Here is a 24,034-nt window from a genome sequence, read left to right on the forward strand (position 1 = left end):
CAGGAGCTTCCTCTTTGGAGGGGCTCCTTGCCTGTGACCTTTGTATCTTTAGGTAAGATACTTTTTTGGACTCATGTAATTGCTCTCCTTTAATGATCTATGTAGTTATAACGGATGGTATACTTTTCTGTTGATTGAGTTAATATCAAGAATACTGAATAATTATTTTGTAATAATAAAGGCTTAAAACGGAAGCAGAGACTCCGTAATTCTATTATTTATGTACAATACCCAGTAACGAACCTAAAATGTTATCTCTTGCCAGGAGTTAAATGATTCGATACAGGAAAGCTAACTAGACACTCAGGGCTTCTTAAGTGCATGACTGTATCTGAATCAGGCCTGACCAGAGTCAGCCAGAATAATTGGCTACTCCATTCATCTGACTTGTATTCAGAACTCCATTTCTGCAGCTGCTCAATAAATGCTTGGATTATTCCAGTTAGGTGTCCATTCTCAATAAATGCTTGGATTATTCCAGTTAGGTGTCTCATTTAATAGGCTTGGGTAAACAAGGATCTATGCCAACCCTGCTCATTATTAAGCTTAGCAGTCTTCAGCATGGGACTGACACTGGGAGGGTGCTGAGACGATCCTCAAATGTCAGCACAGTTGTTTCTAGCAAGGGGGATGAACAAACTCCCCTAGATTCACAATCCTTCTGATTATGGCTGATTACACAAGACATTTGAAGGGGAGATGAAAAACATGAGCGGCTGAGATGAATAGCAGCAGGCAGTGTCAATTAACCTCTGATAATGAATCCGTCAGAGGGATGGCTACGTGGAAGGGTGCTAGGCAAAATTACTGGTGTTTGGGGCCAGTCAGCATGAACGACTTATCCCAAGTGACCAGGTCTGACGGAGTAAAATCTCAGCTGTGCCTCTGACTCTTTCCAGGCCTAGCCAGACAAGCTTCTTTTTTTTCCCCATAGGAAATAATGGAGAAGGGGGGGCTAAGAGCAGCTTCTTTGGGAGGCCATAAAATGCCCCCCCCCAAAGTGGGATCTGGTTGAGACTTGGTGGAGGGTGGGAGGACAGGTAGGAGGAGGTCCCCTGAAGGTTGGGGGCATTTTGCATAAAAAATGCCACCCCTAGCCAGACAAGCCTCTTTCCCCCCTCCCTAAAGAATAGTGGAGTGGGGAAGGATAGGGGCACCTTCTTTGGGGGGCCATAAAATGCCCCCCCCCCAAGTGGGATCTGCCTGAAACTTGGTGGAGGGTGAGAGGACAGGTAGAAGGGCCCCTGAAATTTGGGTGCATTTTGCTTGCAAAATGCCACCCCTAGCAACCTAGAAAAGTCGCCTGTTTTTCCCATAGAGAATAATGGCGAGTAGAGGAGGATGGGGGTACCTTCTTTGGGGGGGCCATAACATGGCCCCTCAAATTCCAAACTTTCTGAAACTTGGGAGGTTGTTAGAGAAGAGGTAGGAGAAGGTTCCCACCAAGTTTGGTTTGCCTCGGAAAGAAATTGCCCCCCCCCCAGGGCACCGGAAAGCTGGGAGTGAAATTGACACCTGAATCTTTCCGAGGCAAACCCGAATTTTTCTGAAGCAGTATTTCCGAAGCAGCTTGCCGCTTTGGAAATACACTTTACCCGAAGCGGTTTCCCGATTTGGGTAAATACAAATCAGGAAACCTGAAGCAACCTGTCTCTGCACAGCCCTACTGGGGAACCAAACATGCCAATTTTTGTTTTACAATCTATAAAAATGCAACAGGTTTGTCCGATCCTATTTTAAGCATCTTTTTCCCACAAGCAATTCAACATTTCACTATAAATATGCCTAAATGTTTTTATATTCTCATCCGTTAATAAAAAAATAATATGATGGAAGGAAAACAAACTTTTGACATTTGGAGAATGTCACAGAAATCCATGCTTGACAAGAATAAACTTTTTAGGTTCCTTACAGTACATTGTCCATTACTCCAGGGGAGTTAGCTGTGTTAGTCTGTAGTTGCAAAATAGTAAAGAATCCAGCAGCATGTTTAAGACTAACCAACTTTATAGTAGCATAAGCTTTCAAGAACCACAGCTCTCTTTGTCAGATGCATCTGACAAAATAGCTGTAGTTCTCGAAAACGTATGCTACAATAAAGTTGGCTAGTCTTAAAGGTGCTACTGGACTCTTTACTACATTCCATTACTGTCATTAATATAGAACCATCCTGTATTTTCAAGTACCAAATTCCTGTATTAATCTAGCAAATTATTAATCTACCTCCAAAAGCGTCTCTTCAAGTTTTGCTAACTGTATCTTCTTATCTTCTTCCTGTTGCAACAGTTTTGTCTTCTGTTCTTCCAAATCTGGTTTCTCATGCTGGATTGTCAATGCTAAAAGCTAAATGGAATGCAATGCTATTAATAAAAAGACAGAAGCAAGCATAAGCATTATATAAATATAAATCAGGGGAACTAGGCAGCATTTTCACACAATTGTTATTGTTTGCTTTTTTGCATTCTCTTGTAGATCTCCATAAAAATCAAATGAATGGAAAGATAACTAATGCTCTAATTTTTTTTAAAATTCATACTGAAATATGTATGGAGTACATGCAAAACACAGATGGTCTTAGTTTGTCAGTGTATTTTGTTTATCAGTAACATGAACAAAAACAAAAACATTTTCCTTTCACTGCCTTGGTAATCATTTATGCCAATAAACAAAATTATTATCTACCCTTAACAGCATTAAGTGAATAATAGAACAGCTGATAACCAAAGAGCTTTTTATGCAAGCAGAAGGCTCTTCTGCTTGAACAGTGGAGGTCCCTGATTTCATCTGCCATCTGTAGCCCCCTCTTCCACCTTAGGAACAGCTTGGTGTATGAGTAAGGATGCAGTCATGTGAAGTGAGGAGAATCTTCTCTGAATACGACCCTAAGAACTTGAGAAACTTTCTTGTACTCTCTGACGTTTTACCAGTAGCCTCAGAAGAACAAAAGCAGTTTTATTTTTCACACTCAAAAGATGCATACTCAGTTACCTTGATCCAGAACCCCAGGTGGTTCCTGCATGATAAGGAAGCACCATTCATTTTAACAGAAAAGACAGCAAATGGGTTGGGTTTTTTTTGTAGGCAGGAAATTTCACACGTATATTAGAATCCCATGCCTGCAGCAAATAATTAAACTATGGAGACTGAGAAGCAGCACTTCATAATCCATAATGATTAAAAACGAGGCCTGATGAGCCAGATGGACTCTCACATCCTGCTTTTTAGCATTAACTATCTTTTTCACAAGTTATGTTCTATACAGTAGAACTTTCAGATCTAAAAAAAGACACTGAAGGAAACATTAACTAAAATGGGATCTTTTCTCAGTGGGAAATATCTTTAAAAACCTTCAGCAGAAACCAGCTGGATAAGAGTGCTAGAAGAAATTAACGTATCTCCAAATCTTTGTGCTGCAAGCATTAATATTGCCAAAGGAGCATTTCAAGGAAAGTAATCAGTATCTTCCACAAATTGCATGCAATCCAATGTCTTTTCATCAAAAGAAGAATATATTACTTGAAATGCTTACCTGCCCCCTTAAGCCACTTCTTGTAATAGTAAAGTTAACTTCCGTTACAATTGAAGCTGCGTCAGGTGGGATATAAGGATTTGGATTCCGTGTTGACAGGAATAAGTGAAATTCTTCATTGTAGTCAATTATTTTGTCCCCTATTTGTACAGCATACCTTGGCCCTGCAAGAAAACAAAGAACTGTGTTCGAAGACAATGTATGCAAACAAGAGAAAGTGTTTAAAGCCAGCTGTGTGGTGAAAAATACCAAAACAAACGATTTGGAAAATGTAATCACAATTTAACTTCTTATGGAAAAAAATCCAGTAAGAACGCATTGTTATTACAGTGCCGAAACTGCATAACTTCCTATATGTCTTAAAGTGGAGTACTGGTGTAGCGCTTCCCTCCTCTGTACCAGTTGCAGCCACTGTGGAATCTTCAATACTAATGGAATGCACTGTAATAATGTTTACATAACCTGAAGCCAAACCGCTTAATTACATATCTCTAGCCTGCTTTTTCATCCAAGAACCCTTAAAGCAGCTAACAATTACAGTCCCAATAGCAACATAAAACAATCATGTCATTTACATAAGAACAATAATTGCACATAAAATCACCAAAGCTTTTAAAACTACCTGATTTGCAAGCAACTGCCTGTTCTGAGACTTGCACAGAGCGGGAGGGACAGGGATACAACCATTCCCTGTGACCAGGAGCAAGCTCTTCCCTCTGGCTCTGATGACTCCTTAAAATCATCCCTAGCTTAAGATGGGGCTTTTCCATATCCCACCAAGTCCCGAAGCAAACACCTCCAGGATCTGTTCCTCTAATTCCCAGCAACGGCCTCCAGGGTATAACACATTTTTTCACCTGGGCTACTTAAGCCCACAAGGCTTTTCACATATTGCAAAATACTTCTGCTGACAAGGACATTGTATATCAAAAGCAATGAGTCAGGTTCATGTAGTGGTTAGAATGACCAGCTTCAAACCCCAATCTGCCATGGACGCTTGCTGGGGGACCCTGGGCCAGTCGCACATTCTCAGCAAGACCTATCTCACAAAGTTGTTGTGACTGTGAGGATAAAAAGGGAAGAAAAGGAAATGAGGTAATCCTCTTTGGGATTTAATATACGTATGTTTCCCTCAATGGGACAAATAAAAGCTCCCTGGGGCAGTTTCAGAATGCAGAAACTTCATCGGAGAGGTAAAGTCTGTCCTCTACGTACTTATTTTATTTTACAAAACGTATATCCTACCTTTCTATCCTCATAAGGGCCACCAGCTGGCTTACAAATTAAAACACACACAATAAAATCAAATAAAAACACTGAAACCAATAAAAAAATCATGAATAAAACAATTAAAAGAGCTAAAATTTTAAAAACCATAAACACAACTATTAAAACATTGGTCAGGAAGAAGAGATCACATATTCACTCCAAAATTGCCTCCAGGCACCAATTCAGGGTTTCTATAGTTTCCCTGAGATCAGCTGGAAGCACAAGATAGAGCTGAGTGTCATTTGCATATTGGTGACAACCTGGCCCAAATCTCCCAGATTCCCACCACAATCTTGATGGTTTATTTATCTATTTATGTAAAAAAATGTAACCTGCCTTTCCAACAAACATAAATTTACAACAAAAGTTAACATAAACAATCTTTATAATATAAGAAATACAAATAAATCACTCCTCACACCAACACTGCTATAAAAACAGGCCTTTACTCTGTTTCTATTCAACCACAAGCAACACAGCAATTATCAACAAAAGGCTATCTAGAAAAGCTACATTTTGCAGGTTTTCCTAAAAGTCATCATGAGGGTGAGAGTTTGACAAACAACTGTGAGCATCAGGGAGGTTGTTTTAAGAATTAGGAAGAAGCAACAGAAAATGCTCTGTTTTTGAAATCAGATGGAACTTTTGCAACACCAGGACAGTCAGTTTGGGATTGAGGAACTATACCATGGAACTATACCAGAAAATGTGGACCCCTCAGATATGCAGGCCCTAGATCATGAGGGGGATTTAAAGGTAACATCTAGCACCTTGAGCTAAACCCAGAAGCAATTTAGAATCTAATGCAACTGGTTTCTTAGGGACTACATGCTCAGAATAACTTGTGCCCATAAGAACACATTAAGACACATTCTTCACTAGCTGAAGCCTTTGAGATGTCTTTGACAGCAGCCACTCATAGAGTGCATTATAATAGTCAAGACTTAAAGTTACTGGGGGTATGGAAGTTACCAGCTAAGGCCAGGATTCTAGTAAGAACGGGAGAACTTTGGTTCAATGTGTTTCCAGGTCCTGGCTTAGTGTTAAATGTGCCGGCTAAGCAAACTGAACACCTGCAGAGTGGCTCTGAGGTCCCAAGTGATTCGACCTTGAAGGTTTGTCTCAGAGAAGCTCTATCCATTCTCCCGGAATGTTCTCACAGCCGCAAACTAATTAATTGCTTTGCCCTGATTGGCTCCTGAGTTGCTTGATGATGCACTTAGTTCTAGAAAAGATGGCTTCTCAGTGAACTAAAAAACCCTTCACCATTTTCTCATCTTGGCAGGGCTCCAAGCTGGACGACCTAGGCAGGGAGAGGCCATGTATTCTACCAGATGGGTAAGATGAACATCCTATCAATGCCAACCAGAGATGCTTAAGTTAGCAAGCTTTTAAGTTTTAGATATGCAAACTTTTAGTTAGCAAAAGTAAGGTTTATTTTTTTTAAGTCCATTGCCTGTTTGAGCGCTTTATACTTTGCAACACTCATGTAACTCAATACTTAATTTATATTTTAAACTGAATTTGGAATTACTGACTGAGATGTGGATACTGGAGAGCCAAGGCCTTAGGGAAGGCAGAGTTCTCAGTCCCACCAAATAAAGAGGTAGTGCATTTTACCTGCCTGACTGCTGACGTGGCTGTTTTCAGTGCCCGAAGGAGAAGGGTTGGGGTGGCTCTCTCTACACTGGTACATGAATCGATATGGTCAGATTGGCCAAGTCTAGAAAGAAGGGCTACTTCCTCAACCAAGTGCAGTTGGGAAAAAGCACTTTGTCATGTCTCTAAGTTGTTTTCCAACGAACAATTTTATAATAATCCTAAAGCTCTGGATAATCTTCTTTAATGACTGAATATACTTATTAAACATGATAGATGACAAAATAAAGCTCTAATAAAAGAGCAATAAGAAAGTGAAAACGTTTTTTGTTTAGTTTTGCATGCCCTCAGTGATCCCTCCTTCATCCCCAATGTTTTAAAATATTTTAATTGCTGTTTTTACGTTTTTAGCTCAGATTTAACTGTTTTAATGATGTGCTGTTGTTGTTTTGGTTGGCTTTAATCATTTAAGATGTGATTTTATTATGTATATATTAACTTGTTAGCCACTTTGGTAAACCCTGTAAGTGGAGAACGGCAGGATAATACATTTTATTAAATAAAATCAATCAATCAATATTTTGGCTTCAGGGCAAAAAGAAAATTAACTAATTTCATAGGAATGAAATAATGGTGAGTTTAACAGAGCTGATTATATATTTATTTATTTACTTTATTTACAGCCCACCTTTCTCACTAAGACTTAAGGTGGATTACACAGTAAACAATGCAACCAAGTAGCAAGAAGTATGTAATAAATAATGCAACAGGACTGGGATTACAAATTTACAAACAGTGCAATAAAGCATTAGACACAGTTAAACAAAGCAAAGAGTGGAATTACAGAAGTAGAAAACAATGTACTAAGTACAGGATAGCACAAGCAGATAATATGTTTCATAAACAGTGGCACGGTCTATAGTCCACTCCTGACTTCTTATATAAAAGTGCCTTTCTAACTCATTCCATTATTGTATAGCCCCATTTTTTTTTATAAAAATGCCCTCCTGGACAACTCTTTTTTACACAGTTTGCAAAATGACCGAAATGTGGGAGTCTTTCTGATCATCTGAGGCATATCATTCCACAAGGTGGGAAGTGGTACAGAGAATGCAAGTATTGCATTGAGTAACAACTTAGAAAGTTGATATTCAGGTATTGGTAGATGCTGTTTTTAAGAATTAAAAAAAAAATAACTTGAGCAGAAAGGATCATAATCTTACCCCTTACTTATTTAACACACATGGCTGACATCAAGCCTACAGGTGCTCCTTCTTACGTGGATTGTGGACCAAATTCCAGAGTCATCAGATTTTTGTTCCACACAGGAAAATTGTCAGATATTGGAGACAGAGGGGAGAATGCAAGAAGCATTTTCTCCTCTGCAGTTAAGGGGCAGTGACAGGCTTTCGGAGACAGGGAGACTGTCTCATCCTTTCACTGAGAACAAAAAGGTCAATGCAGTCCCTAGTATGAACAATCAGTTGGCAGACTGCTTCATGAAGTTGTATACTTGTTTTATTTTCCAGCCACATAAATTTCCCCTGCAAGTTGTAAAAATGTCAAATCCCAAATACGATCTGTACAAATATCAAGTCAGTGCAACATATAAATCGTATTTTTTATAACAGGCAGTGAAACATTACCAATACATGACCGCCAAAAGCAAATTAGCAAAGCACCCTTGGGTTGCGTCCATGACTGGCCACCACAGGAATTGTGCACCTGCAAATGAAGGTTCTGCACAGCAGAAACTTTCTGATTTCCTCAGCTATGCCACTCTAGAGAATGATGTTTCAAGAGCCAAAATTGAGTGAGCTAGAAAGATAGCAGGGCTAACCCCCCCAAAAGAGGAAGTCGTACCCTTCAAAAAACTGCAGCGGGACAAGAAGATTTAATATGAATTTAAATCCATGATTTAAATCCAGCTTTCCATCTGAATTTCAGACATTCTTAACTAAGTAGTTGATACAACTATTCAAACATTATCTTTAAGACACCTGGACCTTTAGATTTCCTAGGAGTGTAATCCAAAGCCTTTATTCCCACAGCCCATAACAGCACACACTACAGTATTTGACATGTTTGACACAAAAAGGAAACAATAGATTTCTGTTTGTTTCTCACCTTATGCATCTCTTGGAGGCAGGGGCTTCGTCTTAATACCTATGGTGACTTGCTAGACTCCATCCCTCAGTATCAAGCCAATATGATAAAAATAGCACATAACCTATTGTGCTATATAGAAAGGAAGATACCCCCCCTAATTATTTCATTACATAAAAATCAGCTTTTACCTCAGTGGCTTTAATCATATATTTCTCCCCAGGACTTCTTTTCAAGCTAGTACTATACTGAGCCCCCCGACCCCTAAACAGCAGATAAACTCGTTTTGAACTCTGTTCAAGAATAAGCCCCAAACAACTGTCTCTCTGGAAATAGGCAGGTTATTCTTTGGATTGTGGCCACAGTCTGATGAAGGGTCACGGCTTTTGTTTTAAGAAATTATATGCTTTAATAAGGTTCTTTATATTAACTTTTTTCCACTTGTCAAATGCTAATGGGAAAATGGGACAAATATTTCAAAAAATAAATAACAATCTGAAATCATGGGCACACTGAAGATATACATTTTTAAAAACAAGAAGTATTTGACAACAGTTTCTCATAATGCAACATATGCCTTTATAAAGGATTATTGTTTATAGTGCAGAGCTAATACTATAACTGGATAGTGCCTGAGATTTCGAATTATCTCCAGTATTAATGCCTACACAGTTTTATAGATCCTCTGATGTCTTTATTCATTCAACTAATAATCTCTGGCTGTCTCAATGAGACATAACTATTTGCTATATTTTTAATTTAGATCTCTTTTTATATTGCCCCATCAACAGGAAAGCAGATACAAATTTGTTGACTAGAAGTTTTAATCCTGCTGGACTCAGTTAAACCCTAACAATACCTTGGGACCCCAATAATATTTTAGTAAAACCTCCCCACTCATGCATACACATGCATGCATAGAAGCAGAAACACTTCAGAATCTAAATAATATAAAACCAGACTTTTTACCAAAAATGATTATAATTGAAACATTACAATTAAACATTTCTTTTTATCCACACTGAAGAACACTTCTGAATGGTGCATTGTTTTGTCCTTTTATCTGACTGAGAAAAGAAACAATACCTTTCATTAGTCCTGTATTTTAAGCTGGAAAATTACCTTGTGCAACAAGATCCTTTCTTAGCAATGGATAAAGCACAGGCTCTACTCCATCCATTTCCTGTATGATAAGTGTTTTCCCAAATCGCACAGCCAATTCAAGGGCATTAATGAAGTTCGCATCCTGCACAAACAAGATTTCAACAACGATTGGTCTAGTTCATCATCGATAAATGACTGCAAAAATGATATACAAGCAGAGTTTTTCAGAGTGTGCCCAGACATAAACAAAGTTTGGTGAAGTCATTTTTGTCAGAACTATATTAGGAAAGATGGACTGCCAACAATTTTCCTACTACAAACAGGATGTTCTTCAACATGCCTTCAGGCAACTATATTATACAGTTCCTTGGATCCAGCAATCAAGAACTAAACATATGAAAGAAAATATAAGTAAATCCTTTGAAACTTGTATCTAGAGATAATGAAATTTCCAGATTAAGCAATGTACAGATTTAATACTCCCAAGTAGTGGTGAGTGTATAGGTCACTGTCCTATCTAAAAAAAATTGTCTTCTAAAAACAGCAGTGGATTTTTTTTCTGGATAGAAAGAAAACCAGAACAAGGAAAGATGTAATACATATGTAAACGGTATGTTGAGATTGAAATGTAGGGTATCTGTGGTGGCTTTATTTCTTTCCTTTGAAAATTGGAAGGTACTAAGGGTGATGTGAAGCTTGATTGTCTCTGTAAAAAAGAAGCTGTAACTTATATTTTATTAGTTTTATTGGATGCAATATACGGATAACTGTGTGTGTGTGTGGGGAGGGTCTTACTTCCTTCTTTTGGAAGACTGAAGATAGCATGAGTGATATGGAACTTGACTGTTCCTGTAAGAAAAGAGTTATAAGTGGATGGTGTCAGGGCTAGCAGCAGCCGCCACTGGGCAGGGCACTGGGCGGTCTGCTCCTGACATCAAAGGGGGGCCAGGGATTCTGCAGGACCCTGCTCTGTGGGAGGAGGGGCGGTATACATCACCCAGACTCCCTCTCAGCCCACTCGCTGGACTGCTCAACCTGGCCTGCTCACCCTCTGCATCCTCCATCACCTTCGCCTCCCAGAACTCTCCTCCAATCCTCCACTCTCACATTGCTCTGCTCTCACTCCACATCCTCACTCCCTACTCACACCCACCACCTCAGAGCTCTTCCCAGCCACCCTTTATAGGGCTTCCTGTCTCCACCCCGCCCTCCTTCCAGGCTTGTTCCCTCTCCTGACCGGGCCCAGCTGTGCGTTCCCCCAGGTGTTTCCCTCCAACCACTAATCCCTTCTGGGCTCCTTTGCCTAGCTGGCAGGGTGGGGTTGAGTGTGAGCCATCCCCAGCTGAGGGCTCCTTGGCCTTGCTCACGAGGGGCTGCCCCAGCCAGCCTCTGAGCTACTGAACTTGCCTGGCCTTGCTCACGAGGAGCTGCCTTAGCCAGCTTCCGTGCTGCCTGCTTGGCAATGCTGGGCAGGGCTACCCATCTCCTCCCCCAGAATGCCTGTGGCAGCCCCCCCCTGTAGAGGCTTGGCTTCTAGCAACTCCTGAGCCAGGCTGCTGTCTTCTAGCCCTGGCGTGGCCCTGGGCTGTCTCAAGCTGCTGCAGCAGGGGTAGCTGGCTGGGCTGCCGGGATCAGCCACAGCTGCACCATGTTGGCTGGCTACTGGGCTTCTCTGGCTGAGCTGATTAGGGAAGGTGGGCCCAGCTGCGGCCCCTTGGCTGGCTGCCCAGCTCTTCCCACAGAGTGCCCTCAGCAACTCCACCTGGAGGGGCTGGCTTCTGAGCACCTCCTGAATCAGGTTGCCCTCTTCAAGCTGGGGTGGATGCTTGGGCTTGGCTCTGAGTTGCTGTGGCTGCTTCTCCCCCTTTGCAGGTAAGAGCCCTGTTTGGGCTGCTGCTGGGTCCCAATTCTTCCTGCCTCTGCCCTCTCCCTTTGGTGTAGGCAGGTTCTGGCTGAGGTGGCAGGACTGCTGTCTCCTGGCTGCCTCCCCCTGCTTCCTCTTGTTGAGGCCGGGGGCTGTGCCTCAGACCCCGGACAGATGGTACATTCATATTTCATTGACTGTAATGTACATAATATTATTTTTTTAAAACATGAAAGAAAAACTCATACCTAGCCCCAGAAAGAACAACCTTCCAAGGTATTCTGAAAAGTTTAGGGAGTGGGAGACAAGAGCTCCCATTTTGCTGTTCTCCTGAAGGGCAGCAGCCAGATACAGTCTGTATATATTTCAGGAGCAAATGTATTTGAAAAGTAGAGGAAAGAGCCGTACTTGAACAGACATTTTTACAAAGACCTGGTGCAGTAAGACTCTTCAAACGGTTGAGGAGCAGTTGTGCTGCATTCTCTACTGGGCAGATGACACAAGTGATATTTTTATTTATTTTTAAATATTTTTATCCAACTGTACAGCCAACTGATCTGCACAATTCTTCTCCCTCTAAAAAGGGGGAAATGACTATTTGTGTGGAGCACCCAAGTCACATGCAACGTTACTTAGGCAAATGAGAGATGGGTACCATGACTAAGTGGTAGAGTGGCCATGGCTCAGTGGCAGAACATTTGCTTGGCATACAGGTGGTCCCAAGTTCACTCCACAGCACCTCCAGTTAAAAGGACCAGATAGCATGTGATGTGGAAGAATACTACCTGAGACCCTGGAGAACTGCTGCCAGTCTGAGTAGACAATTCTGCCCTTGCTGCACCAATGGTCCAATTCAGTATAAGGCGGCTGGCTATCTGTGTACATTTGGTCTCCATTATATAAAGACTCTTGCCAGGCTCATAGATGTCTGACTCAAGCCAACGTGTTATTGATGAGAATTAATCCCTCTATGGATTAAATGCCTTTGAATCTACTTGTGAAAAAGAAGGAGGCTGGAGCTGACTTGCTGCGTCTTCATTTGCCCAATGAAGAAAACTGGGTGGGATTCAACCAGCTTTTTCATAAATGAAAAAGGCAGGAGGCAGGACGTGTAGCAAGGAAGAGAGATTAAGTGAAAAAAACTGTCTGAATCCTACCCATTCTTTTGCAAGCTGGGGTGGGGGTGGGTGGGGAGAGATCTGTGTGTATGTGTTTGTGTGAAATGGCTCTAATAATATGGTGAAGGCAAATTTAACAGATCAGGAATGCTTGGTGAGATGGTTGATCTTTGCAAAGCCACTGAGGGAAACCCAGATAACTTTACAAAGGGAAATGAAATTTCCTAAGTGCATATCTTGACACTTAGAAAGAGATTAAGACAGCAGATCTAAATACACTTACTAAGAAGTAAATCCCAGTGAGTTCACTGGGACTTACGTCCAAGAAAACATGCATAAGATTGCAGCACAGCTTTCTGTTTCATTTTACATGACTGCCAGACAAAAAAAGGAACCAAAAGGTTTCCTTCTCCACAATCACAACACAAGCAGCAAGTTTCTATGCAAACCTGCTGGTTAATAATTTCCAAGCGTGATTCTTTCAGATGGGTCTTCAGCCATTCTGTAGCTCTGGAAGAAGGGTCTATCAAAAATGGACAAACTTTACTCTGTTGGGAAAAGAGGGTTATGTTGAAAACATGTTTGTTGTGGGCAGAAAATATACAGCTACCCCCCACCGATTTTAAGATACTTCTAATCTGTCTTTCTCCAGCAAGAAATAATATTGAAGCAGAGTTGGATAGTTAGAAGGTAAACACAATTTATACAGTATATCCATCAAAATGTATAACATTTGAACGAATCATTACATGTGTGACTCATTCCACATTTTAAAGGTTAAACTCTTCTATACTTCTTAGACCAGAAGCATTTCAAGTATGAAAGTGAAAGATGTTTTGGCTGCTGAAAAGTGCACTAGGGTACATTTGGGGAGAAACTATTCCCAGTTGTTTCAAATAATGTAAGCAAGCATTCTAGCAATTTTGTTCCTTCAGCCCCCTGAGACAGTACTGTATGAACATGGATACTTATCTGATACTCAGAACAGACATCACTGAAATTAGGTTCTTCTACCCATCTTTTCCCCAACCCACAGCTAACTGCAACTTTAGAGGGCATTTTAAATTGTGGAAGAATTTCTACAGAAGGAAAGGAGATAACCACCCTCTGGCCAAGCACAACTTCCCTGATGTGTTTCAGACCTAAGAGAAAGTGAAAGGAAACCTCTTCCTTGCTTGCCCTTAGCAAACAGACAGGCTAGCAGTAAGAATCTAGCACAGAAAGAACCCTCCCTCAGGGTCCAGCATGTCAATATGAACATAGTATGTTATACAGGCAGTGACGTGAAAAGTGTAAAAAAATCAACAAAATTTACCTGAAATATCACAAGGGCATTTTCTATTGACAGATCATCTGAGGGCAAACCTTCACTTTTCCAAATCAATTGCTCACTCTCTGTGCACAGGAATCGCATAAGATCAAATTCTAACAAACAGAAAAATCTCTTTTAATCCAGCTGAATTTGTCTGAGCATTTAAATGGCTTCTCCTCAGACTAATAAGCACCTAGAAAACACATACAGTATTAACTCAAATTCAAGACTAGGTTTTTTCCAGGTATACCAGAGAGAAGGGAGGAGAGAGAAGAGACAAGAGAGAAAAGAGAACAGGTCATTTTAAATTTGCATTCTAATTATAGTTATATACAACGTGGGGGTCATCTTACATTCAGAGTTATCTTCTTTTTGAGTAAATACAGTATGCATTTTCTTCTGCAATTTAATTATTGGTGGTGAAGACAGAACCTTGACAATTCAGACCCTCCAGGGACAGTGACATTTTAATAATAGTAACATTCGATTTATATACTACCCTTCAGGACAACTGAACACCCATTCAGAGTGGTTTACAAAGTATGGGGAATTAAACCTGGTTCTCCAGATTAGAGTCCCGTAGCTTTTAACCACTATACCAAACTGGCAACTAAAACAAATTGTAATTACAGGGGGGCTTATCCAGCCTATAAAACTATGGTTTTACAAGATAGAAGAAGTGTCAGGAAAAACACAGGGGCATGTAGACTAAAACACAAGCATGGTGTACGGGTTAACAGACCTAGGACAACAAGGTTCGAGTCCCCATTCCGCCACCAAAGCTCACTGGGATACCTTGGACCACTCACTTTCTCTCAAGCTCACAGGGTTGTTGTTATGAGGATGATATAGAAAAGCGGAGAATGTTGTAAACTGCTCCAGTTCTCCACGGGGGAGAAAAGCAGAGTATAAAGTTCTTCTCTCATACAAACCCTGCTACTTGCAGAGACCTACAGTGAGACTTGTTCTGAATTCCATCATACTGTGGAAGGACTAGGAGCAGGGCTTTTTCAGTAGGCATCCTGACGTTATGCGGCCAGCCCATGCTACTCCCTTCCCCAGCTCACCTTGGAGGTAAATTTTTATTTATCCAAACTTTTGGGACTGATACTTAATCTGCTGACTCTGTGCTGAAACCTGAGGGTATTGTTTTGAAGATGCTTTAACAATATGTTTGCACTTAGTTTTTATACTGAGATTGTAGCACTTTAATGGGATTTTAAGACCTCTTTTTCTTAAAAATAAAATGATCTACAAGGAGAGAGGTATTAAAACAAATAACCTGATTTACGAGCCTTCCTGAATAAAAGCAGTACACAAATAAGTATCTACAGCTAGATAAGCATTCAGCCTCTGAACATTTTGTCTGTTTAGACAACTTATACATGGCTTTTTTATTTTTAAAAACATCCCCCCAGACACACATAAAAAAAAGAAATACAAAATCAATTTAAAACTGTTAAACTAATCTTACACTACAACAATGATTAAAATCCACAAGAACTTATGAAAGCATCAGCAGGGGGAAAGCTGCATTCTCCAAACAATGCTTGAATGGCAAAACGACAGAAAATTAAAGTTCTATTTCAAGATAAGATGTTGGGACCCCCATCCCATCCCAAATAACCATGAAAAAAGGCACGTTTTTTTACTATTGTCTGGAAATGAGGGTCAAACAAACGCTTTTTGTTTCTTCTGTGTTTAACAATTATTACCATGAGATGAGAAGCTTTCCTTATTGTTGAATCCAGATAAGGGAAGCTTTGAAATAAGATTTTACAGAATTGCATTCAGTTAATGCTCCGATACTACAGGAAATGTTATTTAATCATGCAGAGACAGAACAGATTATTGCTTCAAGGGAGTCACTCATCTACTGGGCATGACTAAATTAGCTATAGGAAAAAAACTATAATTTATTCCGTATCTGCTTTTCCCTCAGTGCTGCTATATTTATCCGCAGTCAGTCTGTTATGAAATGAACATTTTTCCAAAATGCATTTTAGAGGATTTGTTTTAATTAGGCTGTGTAAAAAGACTAGAGTAGCTACACTCCTAGGAGGACTGAACTCTAAAAGTGCTGTCCTGAGGTGGTATCATTTCCCCTGCCTAGCCACTAATGGAATTGGATCCTGAAGAGTAGGAACCATTCCTTTCCCAAGATCAGATGATCTGCCCACAGTCACAAATCATTGTGCCATCAACCACTTAGCAAAGCAGCAGATATTCTTTGCCTGAGCAAAGAACACTGTTGGCAAATTCCTAGACACATGATTCTCCAAGTTTGGGCCATGGAATTTTCTAAGGAATTGGGGGTAGCTCCTCAAAGACAGAATCTCCTTTTCCCTAACCCATCCACACCAAGTTTTTATATGATGAGTTCATTGACAACCTATTATTTATCATATGGATATTGCTCCCTGAGATTTCCAAGAACATTCCTAAACAAGACTCATAATCCTACTCATGTTTATGCAGTGGGTCCAACTCCTAGAAAAGTATTCTTAGAATTGAAATGTCCATCACTTGAAATGGTGTATTAAAATCCAGATTATTTGCCAACTTATTTCCCCCCCCTTTTTCTGGAATAACAAGAAAATGAGCACTGCTAGCTATGCGACTTGGTATATTTTCATCCTAGTAAATTGGCATAGAAAGGTAATACATAATGATCTTGAAGACCCCAAGTTATTTTTGATTGTACACCAATACAATCATTTCTTTATCTCCCAGAAGTACATTGTACAGTTTCTTGTTTTCTGAACAAAGTGCAATATTTACTTTCCAGACCAGCTGATTTTGTCCATGCATCCAAACTTGCTTTTCTTTGATCTTCTGGTGCAGCAGAAAGATAAGTAATGAAAGCAGCAGCCAATTGAGCTCTTCTTGGCAATGTGGTCAATTCATCTGCTATCTCTGAAACCTAAAAAGAATAGATTTTCAGCATGACATTACTGGTGAATATGATTCGTGGAAAAACTGTATGTTCATAAAGAGATGTCTCTTCCGATGCATCTTCAGAAATACAGACAACAGTTGGAAACTCATGTTAAATAATAACAGTGTGCTTATATATTACACAACTCATCTACTTTATCTGCCATAGGCAACTGTTGTCATGGGCATGGCATGCCTTCTGTCCTATGTTTACATGTGAAGAAGAAAGTGAAATTTTGTCTCACAAGGTGATCGGGTATGGAATTCAGAACTTTTAACAGAAGAACAATGGAAATGGAACACAGTAACAGGATCAAGAAAAATGGAACCTACTAGGAGATCTACAACAGATGGGATCAGAAAGTATGAGATGGAATGTTCCTCTGCTCACATCCAATAAGATCCTCCAAGTAAGACAAAATTCCTTTCTCTGGATACAGGCAGAGACATTTCAGGGCGCTTAAAAGTAGAAGTTCTAAAGAGAGCAGAACTGATATAGAGTCCATTGGTGGAATTACTGGTCCGAAACTCGGTGGAGATGCTTAGACTACAAATATCAGCAGCCAATGAACAAGAGTGAATTTTTCAAGCTTAGTGGAAAAAAAATAGAATTTGCCAAGCATTACAAATCTTTTCTATAACAGAACATCTCATGAAGCTACTGAAACATGCCATTTCTGACAGAAAGGGCAAAAAAGTCCTTTAGATGTTTATGTAATTAAAATATTTATATGGTGCCTCCTTAGAGCCCTGATCAAGGTGGCTCAAAAATAAAATCATAAAAACAAAATTATAACGATTTTAACCATAAAACCCAGCTAACAGAAGCCCAGAGAAGCATAAATAGTTGGCAGTGGCAAACTAAATGATCTTCGTAGCTGTTCTCAGGCTAGAATCAGACGGAAAAAACAATTAAAAAGATCATCCCTGGGCAGGTTGAAGAGACTATCCACAGTAAGCAAAGGCAAAGTCTTGGAGGGTGAGAATGTGAAATATATTCTCTTGTAGAGACTGAGGCACTATCTGGTAGATCAAAAGGAAAGGCAGAGACATAAAAATTAAATGTTTAAGCATTCTGAGACTTCCTGATGTCCTTGACAGAAATTGCTACCCATCATTCAGAGACTCAAACTTGAAGAAAGTGAGATAAAATTTTATGGATTGGATCCAGACTAAATTTCCCAATGGCAGAATGTAACTATTCTGCTTCTCCCTTCCTACTGCAAAGGGCTGTTCCTGGGGGATAGGGGACTCTGAGATATTATGCGGGGGTGGTTGGGGGGAAGCAGCAGAAAGGGGGAACAGGTAGAAACTGCCAGTTCGGTCTGGATCCAACCCTATGTCTATTCATGAATAAGGAATCCCTATTAATTTCAAAGAAATGCATTTCAAACAAATTGAAAATGTAACAGTTTACTTGGTAATGCAATGCAACGATTCAGCAACCAACCTGTGTGTTCCATCTCTTGTGCTCCCTATCAAGCTGATTTATCAGCATCTCTGCAGCTTCCACTGTTTCTTGTGCTTTAGCAACTTCTGCTTCAAGCTTAGCTGCCTCAGTAGTTCTGGCCTGAAACCTATATAACAATTACATTTTAAATTATTCTTTAAGAACCAAAGACTGTGCTCTTATTGAAGCAAAAAACTTTCAGAAAGCATTACTTTTTAAAACCAGAGCTGGTGATAACTTAAATATTAAAGCACTATACAAATAAATATTCAAAACAAAACATGTACGTTTGTTAAGAAAATAACCAATACATACTTATCTCTCAATTCTGCTACTTTCTGACCAACAGAATTAAGCAAGTCTTCTAGTTTCTGTTTTCTCTCTTCAGTTTTCCTAAGGTTACTAGAATATATTAGAAATGCAAATTAAGATCCTTATCCGTCAAGATGCAAAAGCAATCTAAGCTACAACCCTAATGCTTGCTGATGCCACAGTTCAGTGGTACAACACATACAGAGCATGAAGAAAGTCCCAGGTTCAGTCCCTTTCATCGCCAATTAAAAGGCTCGTAGGTAGTAAGTTGGAAAACCACAGTCAAACCGAATAAATGGACCAGCTGTTGTCTGATGTAGGCCAATAGGGTTACCCCCAGAATAACGGCTTGAAGAGATGCAACTGTGTATTTCCATCTGCATCATTTATCTTAGATAATATTGGTTTAGTATTAGATGAGAAGCATAATGTGGAGATCTGACATCCACACTGCTTTTAAAATACACAGTGAGCACATGCATGGATAGCACAAAAATGCGTGTTCAGACATCAGTCTGTTTTTCAGAGAAGACATTTGTAGAGTGAAAGTCTGGAAACAGATCCAGATACTACATGGCTTTACTCAGAAACTGTTTCATGTGAATATATCCATGGCTTCTGAAAATGTTGTGAAAGCAAATGACAGACTATTCAACTACAACAAACTACATACACCTCTCAGAGGCAGTATTAGATGAGCACAATAGTGACATAATAATATCATCAGCACATTATATTTATTCCAGAAAAAATGAAGTAAAAACTGATTTCCAGTTAGAAACTGTCTATAAAGAATTAAGTACAGAGCAAGAGATCATATTTTCTACTTTAACGGCGCTGTCCTAAGCAAAATTACACCCTTCTAAGTCAATTGAAGTCAATGGGCTTAGAAGAGTGCAAATGCTTAGGATGGCATTTAGCCAGATTTGTAATTTGGAATGGAAATAGAAAATGTTTTACTCACGCTTTGAGACCTGCCTGTTCATTTTCCAGAGGCTGAATTCGTTCCAGGACATAGGAATACTGAACATTGGCCTTCACCCATGCTGCCAGGGGTGCAGCTGCAATACTAGCTCTTTTAGCATTCTGAAAAATTCAACACAAACACTTTACCTCAAGGATGTAAAAGCTGGTTACTTTGGAGAGCTTAAATAGACTCACCATATTAAAAATAAGCAAAGTGGCATCACTGGCAATTATGCTTTGGATCAATAATGCAGTTAAATATGCAGCTACATCTCATTATAATAAATAATACTTTTCAAACACCTTCTCCAGCTGTTGACCTGTGTGAAGTGGTAATGCAAAGAATCCTTGGAAAAATAGCTGCCTCAAATCTACAGCTCATTTAATCAATGTTTGCTAAATACATAAAGAGATTACCTTCGAGTCAAAAGATGCCTTATTTCTAGCTAGAAGTTCTTCTACACTCTCACGGATTTGCTTTGGAATGTTCCGAGCATCAAATGTTGCAATATCTTCTCTGACTCCTCGTTTGGCAAGGAAACTGTCAAATATATTAAATAACTGAATTCAAAAGAATAAATCACTAAACAACTTTGCATTTCAATGAAATCGGTCTTTGTGTTACAATACTTTGCAAGAATTTATATGGATTTCATCCACAATCCTTTCATATTGAGAATAAAAAAAATCACCTTTTGAAAAACAACAGGATAGCCAAAGAAAAATCTCCAATTACCTCTTCATGCTAACCCACGATGTATCAAAAATACCCATCAACCGTAAGACACCCTCCAATATATCTCTAATGATGTCAGGTGGCATACGAAGGGAGCGGATTTCTGACAGAGATTCAGGTTTGATGTTTCCAACTGCTAATTTAGCTTCATTAACTAGTGGCTAAAAACCAGAGCAGAAAAATAGTTGCTTAGTTTTAACACAATCACCATTTAATGCTTTTTATTATACCTAAATACTACCTTTTTAAAAAAATCACAATTTCAAATAATAACTGGAAACAAATAGGAATATATTAGCATTTTCAAACAGATGATGTGGTCATTTTTATACAAAATAAGAGTACAGATTAATGCGAGGCTGTAGGACCAATCATACTTGCCTTCTCTCATGCAGGAGGTTATGATTCCTATCATACTTCCTAGCAAACTCATTCAAAATGTTTTGTCACCAGCCCCACCCATGATTTCTCCTCTACCATCAACATTCTTTTCCGATCCCGTATTTGCTGCCATCTTCCCTGGTTAGCTCTTCCCCTGCTTCTGATCCTGCCCATGCCAGAACCAGTGCCCGGACATTACACAGCTTCAGCATTTTCTTGAAGGATTTTAAAAAGCTCAAGGAACAGATGCAGAGAAGGAAAAAGGAACAAGACACCAGGACAGGAATCAAGACATCAGACCACAAGTGTGCGCCCATCATCTCTGATGTCGTCTGTCTGCAGTTTCCCCCATACAAGAAGAAAAGTAAAAATCACCTCTCAGTGTAACTTATATAGGCATATAAAAAGAGCCCTTTGGGCTCAGAACAGTGCTCCACTTAGCCCATCACCAAGGTTTTTTTACAGAGGTTAGTTTGTTGGGAGGGCCAGCAAACCTGGAATAGAGAGACCAAGGCCTTCCCCCGACATTGCCTGCTAGCATTGTTATTCAGAAGCTTACTGCCCCTGAATGTGGAGGTTCCTTTTTGTCACCATGGCTTTTAGCCACTAAAGAACCTATCCTCCCTAAGAAAGATGCGATCAGGCATTACGATCATAAGATGCATCGTAATCAAAATTGCCTGTTATCACTCAGACACCATCAAATATATTTCAGGCAAAATTTGCAGAAGTGCAGTTGAGGCACATGGGTTTTGCTGGACGTTCCTCTACGGAATGCTGATCATCTTAGTGAACTCCCAGGTTCACTAAGGGCAAAATGAAGCCACAGGGAAAACGTATTGATTCCACTCCCAGATGTTTTATATATTCATTCCAATGTGGTTTCAATAAGATTTGTTTTTGTAATATATACACAGATAAAGACACACAAACACAATTTGGTACGCAGTTTACAGAAGTACCATGGAACAAAAACACATGCCAAACTCTGTGATACCATGTGTATTTCAGAAACAGACTCTGTAGTCAAGGGGTTAATAAATAACCTCTTCTGATTACCTGAACTTCCTTTAGTTCATCCTCAATTATTGCTTTTCTTTCTTCTATTTTCACAGCTTCTTCTGCTATCTTCTGTTTTATTTTTTCCATTTCTGCCTTTTGCTCACTTGCATCCTATTAGACACAGGTATTATTCAAGACATTTACATACATGATTCTCAATTGTTGGGGTTGTACAATGTATCCAGCCTTCATATTTCTCTGAAACATTAGGATTTTACTATTTATGGCATATTTTGCACTAATTTGCCCAGTTTTATAAACGTCTGCATTGCATTGATATAAAGGTTCACAGGATCAATTAGCAAGGTCTCCATCTACCAGCCCTAGATCTCAACAGCCTTAATGGCAGTATAACAGTAGAAGTAGGCTCAGATAAATAAGCAACCTAAATTACAAATTAAGTGGGGCAGGGAGAATGACACACCCTGGCCCCTGATTCTCCCAACCACTAACTGCCTCCACCACGTTAGAAGCTCAGCTCCATGAAACAAGACTGCCAGGAAACCCTGCCTGTTTTAAAAAACCTCTCTCTTTTTCTCTTGGGGTGAGCTGGGTAGGCCCGCCACCACCAAAGGTATCTTTCTTCAGGGTAGATTATGTTAGAACTGTCCCTTTCCCTGGCTCCCTCCAGCCAACCACTAAAGTGTATGCATGTGGGAGAGAATAGGGCTTCAGCCTCCCCTTTTCCTTCCCTTCCTTTCTTTATGCCAGAGCTGTCCAATTCAACACCAAATGCCTGGTAAGTAGACATGGGCACTGACTGAAAAACAGACCAGAAAGTGACACGGAATGGCCTGATTCAGAGTTTGTGAACCGGTGGGTTGTGGGATGCCTGTTTTCCATGGACCCCATGACTTTTCAGCCGGTCCATTGGTCTGTCATCCGTGAATCCAGACATGGGGGTGTGTGGTTTAAAGTGCTCCCAGTGCCGGTTGCAAGCGGTGCGAGGAGTGCTTTAAAGTTTAAAGCCCCCCCCTTGCTCCAGCTGACTGGCGGCCTGCCAATCAGCTGGAGCAAGGGGAGGTTAAAGCGCTGCTTTAAGCGTTGTTGCTTTCAAATGCCCTGGGTTGCTTTCAGCTGAGGCGAGCAGGAGGAGGGGATTCCTCCACCCGCTCGCCTCGGCAGGGAAGAACAGCACAGGGCATTTAAATGCCCCATGTCGCACTGGCTGGTCTTCCAGCTGAGGTGAGCAGGAGGAGCAACTCCTGCTCACCTGGGCTGGGAGAGCAGCGAAGGGCATTAAAATGCCCTGCATCACGCTGGCCATTCCTCCAGCCAAGCGAGCAGGAGGAGGGACCCTCTCCTCCTGCTCACCTGGGCAGGAAGAGTGGTGCAGGGCATGCAGTGGTAATCTAACACAAACCTCTAGACGTGGCACAGAATCATAATGGATTGTTCCATCTTAATATAAAACAAGTCAAAGACATAAAAGATCTCCAGCAGAATGAGCAGTTTTGTATTTTACAGACATTTTATATCATGCAACCTTGTCAATTTATGTTTGATCCTATTTTTATCACAGCATCTTAGCTTTCCACTTTTTCTTGCTAATTGTGCCCTTTTCTTTCCACCTTCTCTCTTTTACATTTGATTCTTTCAGTCTGTAAATGTGATATCAACTGAACCAAGAAAAAGACAAAGTCCCTCATATACTTCTGTGCTTATATGTGTTACCTGCATAGAAACAGTGATTTCTCGGAGTGCAGCATCAGCCTCATCTTGTTTCACTTTGAGCAATATACTTTGTTCTTCAGCTTTTCTGTTCAGCTCATCAACAAGAGCTTTTGCTTCATTCAGCTTAGCCACTCCAGCCTATGAAGATTACAAACAGCTGGTGGATAAACATACTTTAGAAAGTGAAAAACACACAGAAATAATATTGTCAACACAGAGAAACTCAGATAGGAGGGCTGTATCGTAGGGAGGGGATTTCAGATGATCCGTTAATGAGTTAGGAACAACAGACTTCACCACTATGTTGTACAGGATTCTTACTAATGCTAGGTCTTTGTGAACTTGTATCTATTTACCCTATGGCATTGTTTATGGAAATGCTCTTGATATTGACTGTACGAATCTCACATGGTGTAATCTGCCTTGAGTCTCAGTAAGAAAGGTGGACTATAAATAAATGAATGAATGAATGAATGAATGAACGAATAAACAAACAAACAAAGCTGCCTTATACTGAGGCAGAGCACTGGTCTCTCAAGGTCGGTACTGTCTCCTCCAGCAGTGATTCTTCAGAGTCTCAGGAAGAGATCTTTTACATCACCTGATCCTTTTAAC

The 24,034-nt window shown here is 40.2% G+C and overlaps 1 protein-coding gene across 1 annotated transcript in view; it reads right to left on the minus strand.

Annotated features, from left to right (window-relative positions):
- Nucleotides 1-24,034, minus strand: part of DYNC2H1 (dynein cytoplasmic 2 heavy chain 1) — a 217,617-nt gene that overhangs the window by 117,449 nt on the left and 76,134 nt on the right. Inside the window, exons 55-67 of the mRNA XM_054973537.1 lie at nucleotides 23,420-23,557; nucleotides 21,743-21,856; nucleotides 20,303-20,463; nucleotides 19,984-20,107; nucleotides 19,565-19,686; nucleotides 18,604-18,690; nucleotides 18,289-18,415; nucleotides 16,683-16,824; nucleotides 13,905-14,014; nucleotides 13,039-13,137; nucleotides 9,626-9,749; nucleotides 3,530-3,693; nucleotides 2,224-2,343 (exon numbers count right to left, since the gene is read on the minus strand). Of these exons, the coding sequence (XP_054829512.1) occupies nucleotides 2,224-2,343; nucleotides 3,530-3,693; nucleotides 9,626-9,749; nucleotides 13,039-13,137; nucleotides 13,905-14,014; nucleotides 16,683-16,824; nucleotides 18,289-18,415; nucleotides 18,604-18,690; nucleotides 19,565-19,686; nucleotides 19,984-20,107; nucleotides 20,303-20,463; nucleotides 21,743-21,856; nucleotides 23,420-23,557 (1,632 nt within the window). The remainder of the gene's footprint in view (nucleotides 1-2,223; nucleotides 2,344-3,529; nucleotides 3,694-9,625; nucleotides 9,750-13,038; nucleotides 13,138-13,904; nucleotides 14,015-16,682; nucleotides 16,825-18,288; nucleotides 18,416-18,603; nucleotides 18,691-19,564; nucleotides 19,687-19,983; nucleotides 20,108-20,302; nucleotides 20,464-21,742; nucleotides 21,857-23,419; nucleotides 23,558-24,034) is intronic.

The sequence above is a fragment of the Eublepharis macularius genome, chromosome 3 (genome assembly GCF_028583425.1).
Source record: "Eublepharis macularius isolate TG4126 chromosome 3, MPM_Emac_v1.0, whole genome shotgun sequence".
Classification (NCBI taxonomy): Eukaryota; Metazoa; Chordata; class Lepidosauria; order Squamata; family Eublepharidae; genus Eublepharis; species Eublepharis macularius.